The 22,019-nt window shown below is 59.6% G+C and overlaps 1 protein-coding gene across 2 annotated transcripts in view; it reads left to right on the top strand.

Annotated features, from left to right (window-relative positions):
* Window positions 1–22,019, top strand: part of LOC101947291 (phosphofurin acidic cluster sorting protein 2-like) — a 108,959-nt gene that overhangs the window by 79,630 nt on the left and 7,310 nt on the right. For both annotated transcript variants that reach the window (XM_065589880.1, XM_065589879.1), the window contains exons 3-17: window positions 5,067–5,156; window positions 5,860–5,985; window positions 6,217–6,379; window positions 6,559–6,650; window positions 8,588–8,668; window positions 10,185–10,244; window positions 12,602–12,753; window positions 16,615–16,708; window positions 17,099–17,170; window positions 17,657–17,787; window positions 18,134–18,266; window positions 18,495–18,599; window positions 20,224–20,330; window positions 20,808–20,962; window positions 21,141–21,251. In XM_065589880.1, the coding sequence (XP_065445952.1) occupies window positions 5,067–5,156; window positions 5,860–5,985; window positions 6,217–6,379; window positions 6,559–6,650; window positions 8,588–8,668; window positions 10,185–10,244; window positions 12,602–12,753; window positions 16,615–16,708; window positions 17,099–17,170; window positions 17,657–17,787; window positions 18,134–18,266; window positions 18,495–18,599; window positions 20,224–20,330; window positions 20,808–20,962; window positions 21,141–21,251 (1,672 nt within the window). The remainder of the gene's footprint in view (window positions 1–5,066; window positions 5,157–5,859; window positions 5,986–6,216; window positions 6,380–6,558; window positions 6,651–8,587; window positions 8,669–10,184; window positions 10,245–12,601; window positions 12,754–16,614; window positions 16,709–17,098; window positions 17,171–17,656; window positions 17,788–18,133; window positions 18,267–18,494; window positions 18,600–20,223; window positions 20,331–20,807; window positions 20,963–21,140; window positions 21,252–22,019) is intronic.

Below are 22,019 nucleotides of genomic sequence, written 5' to 3'. Positions count from 1 at the left end.
GGACAAGTCTGTGTGCAGACTACGCAGGGCTGCATCTCAGCCTGCACGACACACGGTTTTCACGTGGGTCGGGGTGTGATTTCTCACTGATTTAATTCAAGCAGTACAGCCCCCTAGGGCGTATGCAGGTGTATAGTGTAAAGGTGTGTACAGCGATGTGGCCCATCCCCTCCCCTACGGGAAGAGCGATGGCACCTTTCTGCCGCTAGAACTGCATCCCCACTCTTTCTGTCTGCGTTTCTCTACCCACCAATAGAGCGGTGAGTGTGCAAGGACTGTGTGGAGATTCCAGTGGCAGCATCTCCTGCGCCCTGCTGCTGCACTAAGGAACAAGCTGCCTGGGTTTCACTGAAATTGGTTGGAAAGTGGACTTGGTTGAAGTGGTGCAAGCCCCCGTGTAGACACGCCGATTTCAGTTTTAGAGTGGCTTACTTCAGGCTAGTTTAAACTGTAGTTGGTAAGGAATCAACGTATGCTAAGTGGTTACTGGAGTCAGAACCTCTGTACTGGGCTTTGCACCGGTTTAACTAAACTACTGTCAAAACAGCCCTGTAGTTAAACCAGGGCAAGTTTGTGAGCCTACCAGGCCGTAGTTACTGTGGGCCTGATCCTGAGCCCACTGAAGTTAGTGGGAGCTTTTCCATTGACTGCAGTGAGCTTTGGCTCAAGGCCCTAATCGGGGAGCACTCACTACCCAGCAGCTCAGGAACGCGGAGAGGTTTCTGCTGCCCTAGCTGGAGGCTGGGTGGATGCCATAGGGCTCTTCTGCCTCTCCTAGACACTGCTGGGCAAGAGGCGTGGAACGGGGGCGCTCCTGGGTGTTTGAATGTCACTTCCAGCTCACAATGCAAGCGATCTGCTTTGCAGAAAGGTTCTTCAATACACTCCGTGGATTAATATGATTTTAAAACTAATTAAAAGAGTATTACCAGCAAAGGGGATAAGAGTTTGGACAGGCGTGTATTAGAGCTGCTAATGCCAAGCGTGGAGTCCCTTCAGCTGCACTAATCCACTTGCTTTCACAGCAGAAGTGAAGCAGGGTGCAGTTAATCTTGCTGGCCGGGGAATTTTTATCAGAAGGGGATCTGTGTAGTATTTGATCTGTGGGACCGGACTCACATTCATTCTGTAAAGTTTAATAGATTCAGCTGGGTTTTGCTGCTTCTGTCCTCTTTGCGCTTCCTGCTAGGCTGAAGAGAACCTCTTTGAATTGGGGAGAGCTGGGGGGGATCTGCTCATGCAGCTAATGGTTGTAAATCAGAGAGACTTCTCTGCAATGGCGTGGCAGCCAGAGAAAGGAATCGGCACAAACTCCCTGTGTGCAGAATACCCCAGGGTGGCTCAGACCCTGCCAGCTACACGCGCTGACATATTCTCCTCCGGGAGCCAGCCAGGGTCACCAGCTGTTGGGCACTGGTTGAAATAGAGGGCGTAGAGAGGAGAAGAGCCTTTTGTGGTCACTGAGCTGTGCCCAGATATTACGGTGCTGGGCGCTGGTACAAAGCCCGTGGGTACGTAAAGGAAGCAAGATTTGCAGCTCTGGTATCAGATCAAGGATGGCTGAGGTCAAAATGGCCAAGCCCTGACCAGGGTTACTGACCGCATCTGGGCTTCACCCTGACTGACTTTCAAAAAACCTTCAGAATCAACAAAGCCGGTCCCACCCACAGGATGGGGAGCTGTACTTGGGAAAGCAGTGAAAAAGGCTTACGGGTCATGGTGGAACCATCTCAACATGAACGCAGAGTGTGATGCAAAGGCCTAACAAGATTGAATGGTAGGAGGAAGCTGAAGCTAAAGATATTCAAACTAGAAATAAGGTGCAGATTTTTAAGTGAGGATAATTAACGATTGGAACAATTTACCTAGGGATGGGGGATTCTCCATCACTTAGGAATCCTAAAATCGAAACAGGAGATCTTCCTACAAGACATGTCGTAGCACAACCAGAAGACATGGGCTTGATGCAAAAATTACTGGGTGACATGATGTGGCCTGTGCTGTCCAGGAGGCCAGATAAGATGATCACAATGGCCTCGGAATCTATGAATAATCTAGCCTGGGGATCAAGTCTCTTCTTAACCTTCTCTTTGAGCGAAATAGATGGAGCTGCTTCAGTAAGGCAGAATTTTTCTTGTGCCTTTTCTCTGCACGCTGTCCAATGTGTAACCGATGGTTTGAAGTGTGGACACCACGGCTGGAGAGTGTCTCCCCAGTGCTGTAGACAGAGGAAATATCCCCTCCCTACTTGTACATCCAAGGATCATGTTAGCTCTTAGCCACAGCATTGCACTGGGAGCACGTGTTCAGCTGGTTTCCACCATTCATCCCAAGTCCTTTCCAGTTGCTGCTTTCCAGGGTATAGTCCAGCATCCTGTAACTGTGACTGACACTCGGGGTTCCTAGAGGGAAGACCTTGCATTTGGCTGTATTGAACCGCTCACGCAGCGATACAGGGCAGTGACCTCCCCCCGCCCCACCAACCTTGTGTCCTGTGCAAACTTCATCACCAAAGATTTAAGATTTTTTTCCAAATCGTTGATAGTGTTGGGCTGAGAACTGATCCCTGTGAGACCTCTCCCCTCCTCCCCGCAGCTGATAATTCCCTATTAACAATGACCACGTTGAGGTCTGGGAGTTGGCCAGTTTCTAACTGGTGCTACATGGATTCTCTCTGGTGCTAGTTTGTTACTCAGAATGGGCTGCAGTATGAAGTCGGGTCCCTTACAGATGAGCAAGCACTGGATATGATGTCAGCACCGTTACCCTTACAGGCCAGACTTGTCATTTTCTCCAAGAAAGTTGATTGTAAATTTGCTCAAAGCATCTGCCAAGACGCCGTCTTTCCCCGGCAGATGAGTCACTGGAGCAATCCAGGGTGGATGCTGTGCTCCCGGAGCAGGAAAACTCCCTGACGCAGCTGGCTAGAAAAATCCCGCCTTGGCAGTACATCACTGGGGCTGTCTGTCAAAGCTTGGATGGGTTTGGATGTAATCAGAGAGAGTCTTGCAGGCCAGACAAATAGCACACGGATGTGGAGCTTCAGCCACTGCAAAGCTTGGAGGTCTGTGTGTGTCACTGGCTGGGACTGTTACCGCAGAGAGGCAGGGAAGTCCTCCCTTGCCTTTTCCAATAAAGGCCCCTCAGCCTCCAAAGATGCTTTGGGGTGGTACGTCCCCCACTAGCCCTCCAGAGGCTCGGCTGTAGCCTGGCGAAAGGTGCTGGTCAGTTGCACTGGTAAAAAACCTGTCACAGCTTTGGCATCTCAGAGCTCCAGTGACCCCACCTTGGGTGAGGATGAAAACGAACCAGTCCTCGTTCCACTCCTTGGAACTTTGTCTGTTCAGCGTGCAAACCTTCCAGAGGACCCGGGTCTGGAACCAGAGCTGGGTGCCTTGTACTGATGATGGGCATGCAGGGAATTGTGCATGCCCAACAAGATTAAGGTGTTACTAAAACCCTTGTTTACTGTATTACAACACTAAACACATCGGTGCAGGTTTGGGTTATGTTTTCGCTGGCAATTACCATTGTAACAACCCTCCTTTAAAACCTTGTATTAAATACACACAAGAAAAACACAGTCAAAGTATTTGAAACATGAAGTTACATAAGAACTTCATTGTCACAATGCCCATGATTCCCTTTCCCTCTGGTTGTCTGGAGTATTTATAGGAAAACTTTCCTGCAGGACAGTCTCTTTAAATAAACCTAAAGCTGGAGCTCGCTGCCCTTTGGGGGAGAAAGGAAAAGTTCCAGGAGATGTTCATTTTTGCCACTGTGGATGTTGTTTGCTTTAAGGCAAAAGAAAACAGGTGCAAAGACATAGCACGGAATAACGAAAGCATTGTCTGTCTTCTGGCCTTTCTCGCCTGCTGGCCTGCTGGGGAATTCCAGCACACGGTGTCTGTCTTAGCTCCTCTGAGCCCTGGTAGATGTCTGAGCGACTGCGTTAGCTGCCTCTCCAGTCTCAGGGTCACCGCAGTTTTGCAGGATTTAGGCAAGCCTGGCTGAGGTTCTCTTCTCTGGTTCTCTTTCTGGTCCCCTCCGGTCAGGTCAGGGCAGCGAAGGCGTTCGGATGGGATGGTGGCTCCCAAGGTCATGGTGTGTCGATGTGTGTGTCTGGGGAGCTGGCGCTCTGCAGGGGCCCACGTTGCTGCATTCGTTGGCCTTTGTTGCTCTGCGTTGTCTCAGTGAATCCTCCCTTCAGGGCATTTCTGATTCCTTTTCCTGGACTCCGCTCAGGTGATTCTGATGGCAACGTCCCTGACCCGTTACGTGAGCAGTTTGGGGGTTCAGGGGGCGGGGGAGGCAGCGGCCGCAGGTGAGCTAGTCTCGGGCATCAGATGAAGAGGATCTGTCTCTGTCAAGAGGAAGTGTCCATCTCGGTGTGTGCGTGGGGGCTGGGGTTCCCAGACAGTACAGTCTCGAGCTTTTCCTGGTGGGCTGCAAGATGATCCACGCCCTTGCAGATGGCTGGAGAGCACTGGGTCAAGCCATTGTCCTGACTGAGAAATGACTCCCAGGACTGCGTTGATGTCGTCTCATGTCCCATGCGCTGCCCTGTCTCCTGGGCCCTCCCTTCCAGCTGTGCCTGTGCTTAGGAGAGGCAAGGAGCCAGACAGTCGTGTCTAGGCTTTGATCAGGAAACGCCACCAAATTGATAGTCAGTGGGAGGGGGACGCCTGGGGGGTGGGGGCTCAGAAAAGCTGGAAGAAGCCTCTGTCGTGTGCCTTTGCTAAGTGCTGACTGGTAGGGGGCGGGGGCGGCTCTGATAGCCAGGAGAGGAGAGGGATTGGTTAGGCAGAAGCTAGGAGTCGGGGAGATTTCCTAGTAGGCTAGAACAGTCTTCCAAGAGAAGTGGTGGAGAAGCCCTTCTCTGTGTTCTGCAGGGAAAGAGCTCCGGTCCCCGAGGAGGCGACTGCATGGGCCCTATCGTTTGTCTCCACCCTTCATGATTCTCTGGAGGTGGAGAACCCCTGGTGTTACACCTGCATGTAGTGTATCGACTGAGCGGCTCTGTGCTTGCCGCCTGTCCCTCCATGCCTCTCCTGATCTCGTTGCAGGGTTCAAAGCGAGTCCTGCGATCCAATGAATACGTCCTTCCACCCGGGGGCCTGATGGAGACTGACCTGGAACTGACTTTTTCTTTACAGGTAACATGCACCTTGCTAGCCTGGATGCAGAGCACCCAGCCCCCGCAGGATCTGACGCTCCGTGTACCGCCCCGGGTCGCTTCCCGACAGCAGGGAATTCAGGGAGAACCGAGCAGGAGCCCAGTGCTGATGTCTCTGGGTGCTTTGGTCCCTGCGGGGTGCACGGGTGATGCAGGGAATGCGCAGTCGGGGTCCTGACTGTCAGCTCTGGGCTGATCGCATCTCCATGCCGCATGCCAGCTGCTCTGGGCACCTCACTGTGCCTCGCCCGTGCAGTGTGGGCGGAGGAGATATGGAGGGTAGGGCCTGGGCAGGGCTGGCTCCAGGCACCAGCCCAGCAAGCAGGTGCTTGGGGCGGCCAAGGGGAAGGGGCAGCACGTCGGGCTCTTCGGCGGCAATGCGGCGGAGGGTCCCTGTCCCTCTCGGAGGGAAGGACCTGCCGCCGAAGAAGAAAGCGGCGCGGTGGAGCCGATAGCGATCGCGGCTTCCTCCCCGCCCCCGGCCCTTGGGGCGGCAAAAACCCTGGAGCCGGCCCTGGCCCTGGGCCTGAGGGAGGAGGGAGCTGCTCAGGGTGGGCCGTGGCTGGGGGGCTGGTTGGGGTGCAGGCTCAGGAGTGGATAGGGCTGTGGTTGCATGAACACTAGGCCTGGCCGGTGTAGCTCTCCGGCCCTGCCATGGCTGGGTGTTTTCCCTCCCCCTGTAGTACCCGCATTTCCTGAAGAGAGATGGCAACAAGCTGCAGATTATGCTGCAGCGAAGGAAGAGGTACAAGAACCGCACAATCCTGGGCTACAAGACTCTGGCGGTGGGAGTCATTAACATGGCGGAGGTAAGCGACGCCGGTAGGGGACCAGCTGCAATGCCTAGGTGACCTGGGAGCTGGGTAGCCGGAGCTGCTGCTGGGAGCGGCTGGCCCAGGGGCTGCCCTGGCCTGGGATCTCTGCCCAGCCACCAGCACTGAGTGGCTGGGCAGCGCGTGCGAGGCATCCGTGGGGGGTACAGGCGTTGCTGGCTGCATGCTGGGCGGCCGTCACTGCTCTGTGTTTGTCTGCTCGCCCAGGTGATGCAGCACCCCACGGACGGAGGGCAGCTTCTGGGCCTCCACAGCAACATGAAGGATGTGAGCGTACGAGTGGCTGAAATCAGCATCTACTCCCTGTCCAGCCAGCCCATTGACCACGAAGATGGCAGTGTCCCCTCCGGCCCCAAAATCAAAGCCTCGGGTACGTATCTGACGCGAGCTCTCCTCTCAGCGGAGGTTTCCCCAGGCTCCCCCGAGGCGCCCTGGGGCAGGGATGTGGGGGATACCCCATATCCCTGGGCTCCTGGGCATGCTGGGTGTTTCCTGGGGGCAGGTGGGGGGATCAGGCTCGGACGTGGCACCTGCATTTTCTGGTTTCAGATCGCTCTCCAGACATGGATAACTACTCGGAGGAGGACGACGACAGCTTCTCTTCAGAGCAGGAGGCCAGCGATGATGCTGTGCAAGGCCAGGTAAGGGCAGCTTAGCCCTGCTGCTGTGGGGCCTCAGGTCAGAGTGGGTCCTGCCGCCTGTCCTCAGGGAGAGGGGATGCCTGCAAAGCCCTGGGGCAGGAGGAATGGTGCCCCCTTGGCCCAGACCCTCTCCTGCCCTGGGAATGAATGCCCGGGCCTTGGGGGAGCGGAGAACAGGGGCCTCGGGGCGCTGGCCGGCCGCAGCGTGCAATAGGTGACCTCTCGGGGTGAAGGCTGCTGGACCACTCGGGAGCACAGGGCTGCTCTGAGCAGATGTCCTCCTTCGTTGAGCCGTAGATCCCACGTCTAGAAGGGACCGTGGTGATTATCTAGGCTCATCTCCTGTGTGACAGGCCAGAGAACTGCCCTGAACGAACTAAAGCGTCGCTGTTAGAAAAACCTCCCAGCTGCCAGTGCTGGAGAATTCCCTCTGATCCCGGTGGCTCCAGTGGCTCATTACTCACTGGTAAACATCTGCACCGTGTTTCCAGTCGGAACTTATCTAGCTTCAGTTTCCAGCCCTTGGACGGTGTTAGATCTTCCTGGGCTAGACTGAAGAGCCCGTTATTAAGTATTGGGCTCCCGTGTAGGTACTTTCAGACTGGGATCGAGTCAGCCCTGAGCCTTCTCCTTGATAAGCTAAACAGCTTGAGCTCTTTGATCTATCACTCTAAGTCCTGGATCATTCTCGTGGTTCTTCTCTGACCCCTCTCCAATTTATCAACATCCGTCCTGAGCTGTGGCACCAGACCTGGACCCAGGAGTCCAGCAGTGGTCACACCAGTGCTAACCACAGAGATAAAGGCCTGGTCTACACTACAGAGTTAGGTTGACATACGGCAGCTCTGTAAGCATCTACCCTACAATGGAGCTCCCACCGATGTAACGCTCCCACTGCACCGACTCAGCGAGGCCACCTGCGAGAGGCGTAGCGCCTACGTCGAGGTGGTTAGGTCGACACAGTCTCCGTGTAGACGCCGCGTTGCTTACAGCGACTCCTGCTGCCTTTCAGAACCCGTCCCGCAATGCCCCACACGGGCAGGTCAGTCGGTGCATGTGCTCCTGGTGAAGACGTGCACCACCGTCACGGGCATAGTGCGGACGTGTGAAACCAATTCAGGGACTGGGTGGCTGTACGTCGACGTAACTTAGGTCGACGTAATTCTGTAGTGGAGACTTGCCCACGTAACCTCTCTGCTCCTGCTCCCAGAGTGGCTGGCTGTGACGCCGGGCTGGCATTAGCCCTTTCAGCTGCAGAGTGGCACTGGGAGCTTGTGTTCAGCTGAGTATTCGCGACACCCCCCAAGTGTGTGGCCGAGGAGTGTCCTGGGGAGCTGCTGTTCATGACACCCAGGCTTCCTCCCAGGAAAGGAGCATGGTTCAGCTGTGAGCCCCACCTTGAGCTTCTCCCCACGAGGCCCTTGCCATCTGCTCCAGTACCCCGCTCCGGGGAGCCCACGTCTCCCTTCTCATGGGTGTGGCAGGCTCTGCAGTGACCAGGGGTCACGTGAACTCCAGCGGGCCGCACACCAGCTGGCTCCTGGAAGCCTCGGTCTGTTCTTCCCCATGCCCTGGGTTGGGTCATGGGCAGCTCAGCCTGTAAGCGGTGTGGGGCAGGAGACATGTGGGTCTCAGGTGCTGCACGAGCAGGGTAAAAGGGAGTCCCAGGGGAGTGACCAGGGCACGCTGCACGGAGCAGTCTGGCACTGGCCGTGCGCAGTCCGCCGGGGGTGTGGGTAGCAGCTGACGGTCATGGAGCGAAGGGGGCATTGGCCAGCTGGGAGATAACAGGCTTGTGCTCCGGCCCGGCCAGCTGCTAGGCGTCATGTCAGAGGGCCCTTCGCTGGCTTCCAGGGGGGCCGGGACCCTTCTGGAAAGACAGGGGTGCCCCCAGCGTGCTGTGCCCTTCTGATGTGCTGCCGTCTCTGGCCGTTTAGGATCTGTACGACGAAGAGGATGAAGTGAGGAAGCCGAAGAAAGCCCGGAGGAAAATGATCAGAACCACGTCCATGAGCAGGGTAACGTCCGCATTTCTTGTGTTAGCGCAGCGGGGCTGGGGCTGGGCCCGAATCCTGCGGGAGGCTCAGTATGGAGCCTCCGCAGCACTTCCCCAGCAGGAGGAGCTGTAAGCTCTCGCTGTGGTGGAGCTGCCACGTGCCCCGCTGTCAGTGAGAGGGTAGCGGTGCAGGGCGCTGTGCCCTGGGGGGAGAGAACCCCTCCCAGTGCAGTGATCTCGCCCGCAGGCTGTGAGCGGGGTGTAGCTCAGGAGTGTGGGGGGGGCCATTGACTTGGTCCTGGGGCTCAGTCCTCTCTGCCCTGTTCCCTGGTAGAGCCTGTGCCGCCGTGGGAACTGGCGTGAAGCGTGTGGTACGGCCCACTGCCGTGAGGGCAGCTGCGTCCCCTGCACACGCGTCCCTGGCTCAGAGCACTTGGAGGTTTGCAGGGTGCATTCCCCAGCCCTCTGCTCTGCCTGTCCACAGAGCTTCTCTGGCCCCCGGCACTGTTGGAGCCCCTCACACCTACCCTAATGTGCCCCGGGTGGCAGGGCCGGGCTGTTCTCCCCGCTGGACAAGTGGGAGCTGAGGCCCAGGGAGCAAAGGACCGGCCCATGGGCACACAGGACGTCTGGCAGAGAGGAGACTCGAACCCAGGTCTCCCAGTCTATTGTTATTACTGTTGTTGCTACCGAAAGCAAAGGAAATCTGGCTCTCCCTCTCCCCGCACCTCCGGAGCCCTCAAGGTCACGTCTTGTCCGTCAGCCTGCCAATGCACACACGTACCAGCCAGGCTCAGCACGGGCAGATTCTGCTCCCACGTCTCCTAGTCAGTGTCAGAGGCCGTCCGGACCTTTGACCCTTAAGAAGGGGTGACCAACCCGAGCCAGTTATGAGCTCTGCCCTCGGGATGGCTTTGGGGAGGCCGGGGGTGCAGGGGCTGCTGCTGGCCCGTGTGCTCAGGAGGGGAGGGGGCCGGGGGCTGTGCTGCAGGAGAGTTTTCCACATTTATTCCAAAAGCCCCACTAAAAATGGCAGAGAGCCCATAGCACCTCGTGGCCTGGTCTGCACTGGGGAGACCTGCCGTGGTGTGACTGTATCGCTGGTATTACACCGGGGCAGACTGCTGGGCCCGGGGGCCTTGCTCCAGCCAGCGCTCCTCTCTCTAACCTCGTCAGGGCCTTAGAGGGGCCAGGGGGCCGTCTCTCTGCACATGGCCTGCATAGCTGCTTTGCAGAGGTTCCGATGTCCCTGGCCACTTTGTTTATGTGTTGTGTCCCTTTTCCCTCCCGTCTGTCTTTGTCTGGGCAGCTCTTTGAGTTGGGCCGCGGCGCTCTCTGCTTCGCTAATCACAATAGCTCATAAGCCCGGTGGTACTGACAGAGCCGCTAGCTTGGAGGCTGTGGAGGGGGCCCACCTCTCCCCAGGTGGGGGGCCGTGGAGCCGTGAGTTCAGCACACGGCACAGCGAAACCAGGGGCAGCTGGGGGGTAGCAGCTCCCTGGGAACCTCACGCGTTTTCCTCTGTCCTTTCCTTCCAGCAACCGAACTTCAAGCAGAAATTCGTTGCTTTGCTGAAGAGATTTAAAGTGATGGATGAGGTGAGAAAGGGTGGGTCCGTCCCTGTCTGACACATGGTGCCAGCAGGACAAGCACCTTGGGAGCCAGGGGGCCATGGGTCGGGCTGCCAGGAAATCAAGCCAGAGACACGCAGTCCAGAACAGGGCAGAGCCCAGTTCAGTCTGCTTCTTGTTCCTGCTGCTGGCTTAAGTAGGGCCAGCGGGCCAATCAGCTGCTCCAGGACTCTGCCAATAGGACTGTAGGGGCGGAGTCTCAAACTGGGGCTGAGCATCGTGGGGCCCAGGTAACCAATCATCAGCAGGCTGCCAGGTGGAGGGGTGGAGCATGGCTGCTCCTATAAATGCTGCTGTGGTTGAGACCTGCGGGTCATGACACGGCAGAGTCTCAGCTCTGGTCATCGCTGCCCATAGTAATAATCTCGCTCGGTCTCTGTGTCATTTCTCTGTCGTCACCCGGCCATCGCAGCTCCCTAGTTCACATGCTGTTTACCCCACGCTTCCTGAGCGCAGGTGAAAAGGCTAAAGCAGCGTGGACAAATCCAAGGTGCCCCAGCTGGACGTCTCCCCAGAGCCCATTCCCTGCCGGGGGGCCTCATCACCCTTTGCTCATGGGCTTGTAGCCAGCGTCCGAGCCCGGAACGCGTCAGAGTGAGGGTTGCCATGCGGAGAGGGGGCAGAAATGGACAGGGCAATGTGTCGTCACCGTGTTTAGCTCCCGACGTTTGATTCTGTGGGTTGAGCCGGCGGTAGGTAGAACCAGTTGAGGGCGTTTTGCTGGTAGAGGAGAAGGTGTTCGGTTGTGTTTTCTGCCACGTAACTTTCCGTTTCTTCTCAAAGAACTTGAGTGTCCCTGGGAAGCCTCGGCCTGCTGCGAGGCTGCCCTCCTTAGTGCAGGAGGGGGAGTGCGGGAATTGATGGCTCCCAGAGGGTTGTATGGGGTGCAGAGCTGGCCGGCCTGGTCTGACATGAGCGACAGCAGGGCTCAGTGGAGGACTTCTCAGATACTCCTGCGACTTGTTGTCCCTTTGTGAAGCCAGATCTGGTTGGTTGCCTGACAACGGGCAGGGTATTCTCCCTTCTGCTAGCGGGTGTTTTGGCGATTACCTTGGTGTCTCCATTCCGGATACAGTCGGTACAGTTTGTTTGGAAATTACTGCATTGGGGTGGGTCTCAGAAGGCTTTGTCCTTCCCGAGTGGTCTCTTGACTGGAGCAGAGAGTGGCTGGTTTGGGAGGAGTCTGCTAAGCCCTGGGGTTTCCTTGCCAGCGCTTGGTGTCCAGTGAATTTGGATCTCTGCCAGAGAAGGTGGGTTCCAGGCTTCGTTTTGGTTTGACTTCAAGGCCTGGAGACTCAAGCGTGAGGAGGCTGTGGATTCCTAGGTGGCTGAAGGACTCTGCTGTGTCTCTTCAGGGTACGTGATGAGCATATTATGGGGAGGTGATCACTCACCCACGAACTCTGTAGCTCATTTTGACTGAAGCCAGCTCCTGCCCGGCTTTTTGCCTTCCTCACCGCGGGCTGGGTCGGTCCTGTGTGCGCGGGCTGTGGGCGTTACTCTGGTGGCTTTGGCGCTTGAACGGGGCTGGAGTTAGAGGCTTGGGCCCTCCAGCCCTTGGACTTGTTCGTTTCAGAAGAGCTAGTCCTTCCCGTGAGAGGCAGAGCACGTACGGTCTTGCTTGGCTGCTAGTTTTAGTGCCCCCCTGGGGGTTGATGGGCAGTTGTGGGCTGCATTTGATACGTCCGTCTGGAAGACCAAGGCAGGTGTCTTCAGGACAGAGGGGTTACAGCTTTGTGCAGGGCACAGACCAGGGCTGTATCCCTGGAGACAGGAAATTAGCCAGCAGTGATGATGGAGCGGGCACGGAGGAGCGCGTGCAGGGAGGTGTCTACATTAGGGCAGGCCAGTCTCTAACTGCCCGTGGCAGGACGCACGGGGGACTGGCCTCGTTTCCCCCGAGGCAGGCCCAGCTGTGTGAAGTTTGGGAAATGGCAGCGTGACCAAGTTCCTGCTGCTGCAGCCCTGGGCAGTGACTGTGAACAGCTGCAGGGAGCTGCGCTTGGGCCCCCGCCCCTTTCGTCCCTCGGGTGGCTCTGTCCTTGCTGCTCCATGAGGACAGGCAGGCCCTGGTGCGGGGATGGCCTGGAGGTGTGTCCCAGAACAGGCCGTAGCCTGGACCTTGCCCTGCCCATGTCAGTGGAGAGAATCCAGGTGCCTGGGCCAGGCTGGGACAGATCAGAGCTGAGATCCCCACACTAGGTGAGCGCCAGCTCCTCCTCCCCTCCCTGCTGACAGGCCTGGGGGGCTGCTCCTCTCCGGAGAGCACGCAGCTGGGGAGGTGGGGAGGGAGCCTTGCTGTTACCTGTGCTTCTCTGCCGCAGGTTCTGGACTCCGACCCGGTGGGTCAGACCCGAGAAGTGGAGGAGGACCTGGGGCTGCTCTACGACAGCTTGGAGGAATGCAACAACAGCGACAGCGGCCCCGAGCTGGAGGATAACGAGAGCGTGCACAGCACCCCCAAGCCCACCCTGAGGTGAGAGCAGACGAGAAATGCAGACGCATCACACGTCCTGCAGCGGGTGTGCAGGGCCAGGCACCGGCAGAGCTCCCCTCGCTGTGCCCCAGGGCCGGGCACAGCTGGGGCTAGTCCCCAAAGGTCAGTTACGCTCTCCTCTACCCCATCTCCCAGCTAGAGCCCCGGGCGGGGCTTTCCTTTCCCGCAGCGTCCCGGGTTCCTTGCCGGCACACAGCCAGCAGCTGGGAGACCTGGTCCCCGGGGCCTGTCGCCCCGGTTGATTCCTGTGCTTGGAAAGGAAGCTTCCCAGGCTACCGCTGTGCAGCGCCGGATGCTGACCTCGGACAGGGGAGCCGTGTAACGGCCGGAGCAGCACAGTACCTGGCTAGAAGTCGCATTGTCTGCGGAGTGCATTTCCTGTGTCTCCTGGAGAGCCAGCCCAGAGCAGGACGGACAGACCCGCTTGCTGCCGGATGGGACGGAGGGAGGGGGCACGTGCACTGGTCCCCAGGGAGGAAGGAGCCCTGTCATCTCACCGGAGGCCCTCTCATCCCTCTGTCCCGTGGGGGGGACACGCTGTCTACGCTGCAGCTGCGAGCGACCCCCCCCCCCGACTGGCGCTAGCTCCACTCAAGCAAGCGCGCTGAGAATAGCAGTGCGGATGTTGTGCTCTAGCAGCAGCCCGGCTCTCCCGCTGACCACCCCACTACAGGGAGCATGCTAGCGGGGTCTGCCTGGGCTGGGAAGCAGGAGGTGTATGTCTCAGTAGCTGGGGACTTCCTCATTATTCATAGACATGTCCAGTCCCCTGCTGAACCCCGCTGAGCCCCGAGCCTCACATTGTGGCAGTGAGTTCCACAGGTTAGCTGGGCATTGTGTGAACAAGTATGGCCTTGTGTCAGTTGGAAATTAGCTCCCTTTCCATGTCAGTGACTGTCCCCGGTTCTGGCCGTGCTAGGGAGCAATGTACTTAGCTTCTCTATCCCGTTCACTCTTCTGGGCGCATCTGTCATGGCTGTGCAGCCCTGAGCCCTGCCATCTCTGCTGGCCTCCCAGAGGGTGACTGCCCATCTCTGAACCCCTCTATTTCTGGGGTTACTCCACAGCTGCACAGGCTTTCCAAGGGAGGCCAGCTGAGAGGAGGGTATGGTATTGAATCACACATCCCCCGGCCAGGAGGGCCCATTGCGATCAGAGCACGGGCCAGACACCGGCCCCCAACCATTGCCGGAGCAGAGCTTTTAGAAAAACAGCCAAACTTGATTGAAGAATTGCCCGCGATGGGGAATCCAGCACGACCCTGGGTGAATTGTTCCAAGGCTTCGTTCCTCTCTCTGCTAGATGCCTTACTTCCAGTCTGCCTGTCCAGCTCCAGCTTCAACCACTGGATGGTGCTAGACCAGAGCCCTGCTCCCCATGTCAGGACTCAGACTGTCACCAAGTCCCCCCTTCACCAAGCCAAATAGCCAGAGCCCCCGGAGTCTGCCCTGGGAGCCAGGTGTTTTCAGCGTTGGTTTTCGGCTCGCGCCTTTGCCCCTCTGGCTGCCGCAGCCCCTGCCGAGGAGTCTCCGGCGAGCTGCCCACGGTGACACCCACCCAAGGCTCTCTCTGGGGGGTGCCAGGTGCCTTTGCCTCCCACCTCATGACTCTGATTTCCTGAATCCCCTCTTGTGGGGGACTCTGCCGAAGGCCAAGCACTGCCCCCGTCTAGTCTCCTTTCCCCGCTGCGTGGTCGACCTGCTCAGAGCGCTGTCGTCGGTTGGGGAGGGGCCATTTCCCTTAGCAGCAGCCGTATGGCTTTGTTCCTAGTACGCTGAGTGCCGCTGGGTTTTCCCTGGGATTGAACTCCGGCTCCGGGGTCTGCAATTCGCAGGCTCGTCCGACAGGCTTTTGAAGAGATCGCTGCTCTCGTCACTAGCTGTAATACAGCGCCTCTTTTTCTCTTGCGATTCAGCCGCTCCGCTATTAAGCTCTTGGATGAAGCTGGGGACATTTTGCTCATAGGCTCAGCAGTGCTGCTCTGCCATGTGGAAACAATGTCCTAGATGTCTTGGGTCACGTTCTGCCTCTTTGATAGCCACGGGCCAGTAGGTGTTGTCGTTCTTGGCCCCCTAGTCCTGTGCCCTGGGCTGCTTCTCAGCCCTTTGGCTGCACACCACGTCTGTGCAGCTGTGCTGGGATTTCTGGATCTCCATCAAGCCCCCATTTCCCTCCAGATCTGGGACTCCAGATACCAGCTCCCTTTGCCTGGAGCTCGGGCCTCCACCAGCCAGCTACGTCTTGGTCAGCTGGTTGCTCCATTCCCTACCAAAGCCACAGCAGACGGTGCTGGGAGCCTCCGGAGCTGGGCTGCCTGTGGTTCCTGGCCATTCCTTCCTGTCGCGTGTTCACTGGGAAGATCTTCTCTAGCCAAACCGAGCAGCTGGGGGGGCGCTGCAAGAAGAGCCTCGTGATCTCGTGGGGTTCGGGCAGCCGGTGCTCTGTACCCCCAGTCAGCTAGTCTAGTCTCTCGAGCTGAGGTTTGCGAGGGATCTGCCTGGGGCTTGTCTCATCATCATCAACAGCTGGCAGCCAGCAGTCTGGAATGCCCATCGGCAGAGTGGCTGCGGGGTCGACGAGTCCCTGACTCTCAGGTCGTTACGCTCTGGGCCAGGCTGCCCAGGGAGGCAGTGCAGTCCCCGTCACTGGCGGTCTCTAAGGCCAGGGATGGTCTGGGGTTACTTGGCCCTGCTTCAGCGCAGGGGGCTGGACTCGGCGACTCTCCGGGTCCCTTCCAGCCCATGTGTCTGACTGCATTGGGGTAGGTCGCCGACCACGGGGGGTGTTGATCTCAGCTGTGTGTTCCCAGCTTTCTGGTGGGGGTGGGGTGACCTCGGCTCACATTAAACACGGCGCTGTCTGGGAACAGAGAGGTACTCCGGCACTCCCGTGCGTGGGACGTAGCCCTGGCAGCCCCCGAGAGCCCCAGCTATGGGAAGGAGTCAGACCCAAAGGCTCTGCGTCATCCAGCGACAGGTCCCTGAGGCGCCTGACAGCACTGCTGTGTATGACGGCCAGGGGCCGTCCCCCTGCTTCGCTGTAGCAGCCCCCTGCCCCTGGGCTGCCCGCCCACCTGGAGAGCGCCGGTGTATTGCAGGCAGTGCAGCCCCATGGCGTGTTCCCTTCACACCAACTCTCCCCCTCTTGGAGCTGCGTGGCCGCACCACCTCCTGGGAGCAGCCCGGGCGTTAGCGATCCCCGCCCGGCCCAGGCATCCGCGTTCTGTGCCGGCTCCTCCCGTTAGCGATCCCCGCCCGGCCCGGGCATCCGCGTTCTGTGCCGGCTCCTCCCGTTAGCGATCCCCGCCCGGCCTGGGGATCCGCGTTCTGTGCCAGCCAGGAGCCCAGCCAGCCCCTAGGCACCGCGGGGCCCGGGAGACGTGGCACCAGTCTGAGGTGTGAGCACGCATCAGGCTCCCTCAGACAGTCCCGGTACGGGAGGGCGGGAGTAAACCTGCCCCAGCCCTCCCAGCAGGGAACTGGCCCTTCCTTGGTTCCCAGCCCTGCATGCCGCTTCCAGGAACCACAGGTCCCCAACTCAGTCCAAATCTCCCCTCCACCCCAGCCCAGTGTGAGTCTGAGGGCAGGATCCCTGGGCCCTCAGTGTCGTCCCTTTGCGGCTCAGCTCCCGGCGCTCTCTGGTTCAGTGTGCCGAGGGGACAAGCTTCACCCCCTCCCCCGGGGACGCCGGGCCAGGCCGGTGCTGGAGCGAGTGGGGGCCTGTCTGTGGCGCTGCGTGCTGGGAGAGGCTGAGGCGGGCTGAGTGGGGGTCCTGGTGTCCTCGTGTCTCTCATCTCGTCCTCTGTCTGTCTCCTTGTGCGTCTGTCTGTCTCTCCTGCAGGCGTTTCTTTGAGGGCGTCTCTCACTCGGGTTCCCAGACTGAGATCGGCAGTCTGCACGGCCAGAAAGGGCAGGAACAGGAGTCCGGCAGCCCTGTGAGTCACGCCCCTGCCTCCTCGTCCTCCCCTGGCCACCAGGCCAGCAGCCTGTGGCCTGGGATGTCCCACCGGGAGCCAGGCCTCCCGGGGAGGTGTCTGTCACCTGCGGGGCTCACTCTGCGCTGCATTTCCTTCTCCTTTTCTCTCTTTCCTGGGCGCGCGGACGTCCTTTCCCAGCATAGCCGGACGGAGTAGGAGCGCTCTCGGGGGGGCACTGTCAGGGGGACAGAGGATTGGCGGGAGCTCTGGGGTGCAGGCTGCCCCACGCACGTGTGTCTCCGGAGGCAGCCAGCCCCACATCCGGCTGCCCTGTGCTGGGGGCCACGCGTGGGGCTGCCCTGGGACGCTCTGGGACGCTCTGGTCTAGACTCTGGTTCCCCTCCTCAGGGACAAGCAGAGAAGCGAAAGGCTGGAGCTCCGCGGGCCCTGGAGGAGGTGGGCGTGGAGGTGGTAACCGCGGTGAGTGTCTGTGTGCTGTCAGGCTGGCGGGCGGCCACGGCTGAGCTCGGGTTGTGTGGCTGGCTGAGGCTTTTGGGGTGTGTCCAGCGCCTCAGTGTCCAGGGAACGAACTGTCCCCTCAGGTGGGGGGCGGGGGGAATGCTGCCAGCCGGGGGGCAGGGGCAGACGGGGGCAGGGAGCTGAGGAAGGATGGTCCAGAGGAAGGATGGTCCACAGGCTCCCAGTGGGCCCCTCACAGAGCCTCTGGGCCCCCATGTAGTAGGGCTGACAGCCCGGCCCTGTGAGGGGCCACACGGTGACGAGTGCTCAGGTCTCACGGCGATGGGGTCAGAGACGTGCTGTCACTAGATGGTGGGAGGGCAGAGTGGAGGCGGGGCAGGGAGGAGGTCTGCCTCAAGGAGACTGGCTGTGGGCCCATCAGCCCCTGGGAAGGGGTCCCGGGCCCCTGGTGTGTCTCCTGTGTCCAGTGACTCTGTGTCCCCTCAGGTGCTGGAGGCGGAGGAGCCCTCCCCACGCCCTGGGGCGGCAGAGGCAGCCGGGCGGGAGAGCAGTGTTGACAGGCTGGCCCAGCTGGCCAGCGCCGGCAAGCCCGAGTCCCCAAACGCTGTGTCGCCCAGGTAAGGCAGCTCCAGGCCGCAGTCCTGGCCTGCACGGTGGGGCCCACCACACTGTTCTCTGGCTAGGAAAGTGCTGATGGACCAGTCACAATGGGATGATGGGGGCCCTGCCCGGTCACGGGTGCAGCTGGCCCGGCCCCAGGGGGAAGGAGGGGGAGGACAGGGGCCCTGCCCGGTCACGGGTGCACTGGCCCGGCCCTGGGGGTGGGGATGACAGGGGCCTGGCCCAGCCCCGGAGGGGGAAGGATGGGGGCTCAGCCCGGCCCCAGGTGCAGCCATCTCTGGTGTAGCTGTTGTGGTGGTGTGGGGACAGAATCTCTAACTCCCGGAGATTCTCCCCCTGCAGCAAAGCTGAGAGCAGACAGGTGTGGCGGCCCCGCAGCACCTCCATGAAGGACCGGCAGAACTCGAAGGGGCAGAGCGACCGCGCCAGCAGCCTGGACAGCGAGAGCTCGCCGGACTCACGGCACAGCGCCCAGGTCAGGTGCAGCAGTGTGCGTGGGTGGCATTCCTGCCTCTCGCAGGGTGGGGGGCACGGTGGGGCTGGGCCCCATCTGCTTGCAGCAGAGGCAGTGGGTGGCCCAGTTTCCTGCCTGCAGGACCCTGGCCCATGTGGGTGGAGAGGCGTTGGAGCGGGACAGTGGCTGGCCTGTGGGAGACCAGGGGATCCCTGCAGCGTTTGATCCTGCCTGGTTGTGCTGTCTTAGGTCCCCCGGAAATCCGTCTATGATCAGCTGAACCAGATCCTGATCTCAGACGAGCAGCTTCCGGAGAGCATCGTCCTGGTGAATGTCGCCGAGTGGCAAGGGCAGGTGAGGAGGGAGGGGAGCCGGGCTGCACACCAGCTGAGCCGGCTGCCTGCGGGGCCGTGGGAGAGGGCAACCTGGCGGGGGAAGACGGCCCCAGGAAATAGAAGGTTTCCAGGCTAGGGCCAAATGTCCTTTTGTCCTCGCTTGGGGGCAGCCGCTGGAGAGCAAGACTGGGATTAGCATCCGCGCCTTAGGGACGATGTACTACACGACAGTGCAACAGGTGACCAGGAGAGAAGGAGAACGCGTTCCGGTTTATTGAGAACAAGGAGATCCCAGCTGGAGAGGGTAAAATTGTTGACAACGGGGCGGAAAAGGCAGAAGTGCTAGTGACGGTTTCCGTGCTGGATTTGTAAAGGAACCAGGCTGACGTGCTCGTGTCACACGTGGAGGACGTGCGACGTGCTTTCCAATCCAGCAGTCACCGGGGAGCGTTAAACACCATCTGCCAGGGGCGAATGTTTTTCAAACAGCAGCCTGGAGAACTTGTACCCAAGAGTCTTAAAAGAGTTGACTGAGGAGATCTCTGAGGCTAATTTTGAATAAATCTTGGAATAGCAGGGAAATTCCAGACGCCCGGGTGAGGGCTGATGTAGGGCCAATATTCCAAAAGGGCAGGTGGGATTAGCTGGCTAGCTGTGGGCCTGTTAGCCCGACATCAGTCCCACGCAGTGGCATGGAAAGGCTGAGATGGGATCCGATTGCTAATGAAGGGTAGGAATAGAATTAATGCCAGCCAAGGTGGGTTTATGGGAAACAGGTCTTGTCCAACAGCCCTGATCCCATCTCTGATGGGATTCCAAGTTTGGTTGGTAAAGGTAACGGCAGAGATGTAGCGTAGTGAGACTTCGGGACGTGTTTGACTCAGCTCCACGCAAGGCGCCAGTTCACAGACCTAGCGCAGCCTCACGAGAGCCCTCGTTAAACGAGCTGCCTGGCAGAGCTCACCCGCAGTCGGCCCTGGCTGGGCGTGTTTCTGGCAGGATTCCTCAGGGCTCGGGAACACTGGCAGGAAATAGAAATTGCCGCTTTGCGCTCCGGGGAGCTAGCGAGACGGAGCCGGGAGGTGATTTTACCTCTGTCTCCGGCGTTGGCACCGCGGCCAGGTCTGGTGTCCGCCATTGCAAACGTGGAGGGGGCAGAGAAGAGCCGTGGAAACGATGGGAGGGCTGGAGACTGCGCCTGGCCTGCTCAGATTGCTACAGGGGAGACGGGGGGGTGACTAGATCCCAGTGGGTAAGTGGGGGAGAAAATGCCAGGGCCGAAAGGAACTTCAGGGGCCCCTCCCCCAGCTGGGAGAACGGGCAGGCAGTTCGGAGCGATCGCACCCCACTGGAAACGCCCTGCCCCCATGGGAACGGAGTCTCCGCTCCCGCCTCCTCCCGCTGTGCAGCACAGCTCTATGGGGGCCCTGGGGCAGGGCCTGGCGCAGATCCCCCCCCCTCCCCCCCGAGAGAGGGACGCCGCTAGAACTGCTCCTACCCGGTGCTGGGATCCGGATGAACTGGAGCCACTGGGGAGAAGAGAAGGGACGTGTGTGTGGGCTCGGGCTGCCGTGGGTCCTGCGAGCTGGGCTGCCTGGAGCTGGGCTTCAGCCCCTGCCTTCTCTCTGGTTTTGTCTCGACAGTACCTGAGCGAGCAGCTCCAGGCGCACAGACAACCCGTCGTCTCCACCTGGTCCGTGGCCGACGTCCAGGCTGCCTTCAACACCATTGTCGCCCGCATCCAGAGATAGTGCGTGCAGCCAGGCGGGGCAGGGGGTGGGCGGAGACTGGCTCGGGGGCGAGGCCTTGCCCTGAGCAGCATGGGGGAGGAGACTGGCTCTGGGGGTGGGGGAAGGGCCTGGCCCAGATGGCACTGGAGCAGGCTCAGGGACGTGCAGTGAGGGAGGGGTTTGAAGGAGAAGCCCATAGGTGCTGGGGGGTTGACTGTGCACCATGGCAGGATTGGGCCCTGAGTGCATGGGCTGGGAGCAGGGACGTTGACACTGGACCCTAATGATGGCGGTGTCAGTCTCAACACTGAGAACTCCTGGCTGCTCCCCGTTAGCCCCTTCGCTGAGCCGCGAGGTGGGACACAGCAGACCTGCCCCTGGGGAGCCGTGCCCTTCGTCTGGGCTGCGTGGCCAGCCCGGGGCTTGTCTCCATGGTGGCATCTGTCCCGGCCCCTGCGTGGCTCTGGGTCTCTCAGGGCTTTCTCTTCCTTCTGCAGCTGTAACTGCAACTCTCACATGCCTCCCCCAGTCAAAGTGGCCGTGGCGGGGGACCAGAGCTATCTGAGCATCGTGCTGCGGTTCTTCGTGGAGCAGCTGGCCAGCAAGACCCCAGACTGGCTGAACTACCTCCGCTTCCTCGTGGTGCCACTGGGTAAGAGCCACCCGCTGGGAGCCCCGGTTCTGGGGCCCGCTGGGAAAGGGGCTGCAGGGCCCCCCAAAGGCAGCCCACATGGGGGAGAGGAGGCAGCAGCGGGGGCATCGGCAAGCTCCACTCCCGGGAGCAGCCAGCGTCTCTTCCGGCTGCGTCACTTCCTCTGTCTCCTTGGCAGGCTCACACCCGCTGGCCAAGTACCTGGCGTCTGTGGATGGGAGGTACAGTGCCCTCTTCCTGGACACGGCGTGGAGGGAGCTGTTCAGCCGGGCCGAGCCCCCCAGCGCAGGTGAGCAGCAGGGGTGCCCGGGCAGTGCCAGCTCTGGGCTGTGCGGGCAGCTGGCGGTGCGCTCACCTCTCCCCTTTGTTACCAGATTTGCCTGATACTTCGGGGTTCGCTCATTTATTAGGGTTCTGTAATTCTCTCAATGTGCTGCTTGTGTCACTGGGGTTCTCATACGGAGCTCTACTGCTCCCTCCCAATGGAGCTGTCCTGCAGGACCTCGGTTCCCCAGGGCTGGGTTCTTCCAGCCCCAGAATCAGACAAACACACACACGTTAACAGAGCGTGTCTGAGAGGACCGGGTTAATCAGCACTCCCAAGCTGACCCCTTATATGCCCTTGAACTCAGTAGTCTGCGTCGAGCAGCACTTCCAAGCTGCCACCCTCATATGTCCCGGGTTCAGCACGTCCCTATCCCCACTTTCACATTACAAGTGTTCTGGTCGTAACCCACTGGATGAGCAAACCCCACAGGGTTTTTGGCTGCAGGGATCTTTAGCTTAGGTACAAGGAGCGTCGCTGCAGAGTGAGTGAAGAAACCAAAAAACACCCATGAGGGGGAGAGAGAGAGAAGCAACCAGCTTAACCATGAACGTTATTCATTGCCAGGTGGTAACCACCGGGGAGCCAAACAAACAAAACAGTCATAATATTAAATCTAACTGAAATTTGATTACAGAAGTCAGGTTTAGAAAACTGTAAGTGATCCCACAAGTCAGGGTCAGAAGGCTACACCCAGAGAGAGAGAGCGAGCTGGGATCTCACCACTCCGGG

This window comes from Chrysemys picta, chromosome 3 (assembly GCF_011386835.1).
Source record: "Chrysemys picta bellii isolate R12L10 chromosome 3, ASM1138683v2, whole genome shotgun sequence".
In the NCBI taxonomy this organism is placed as follows: Eukaryota; Metazoa; Chordata; order Testudines; family Emydidae; genus Chrysemys; species Chrysemys picta.
The sequence above is the reverse complement of the archived record's forward strand: the minus strand, read 5'-3'. Positions and strand labels throughout refer to the sequence as shown.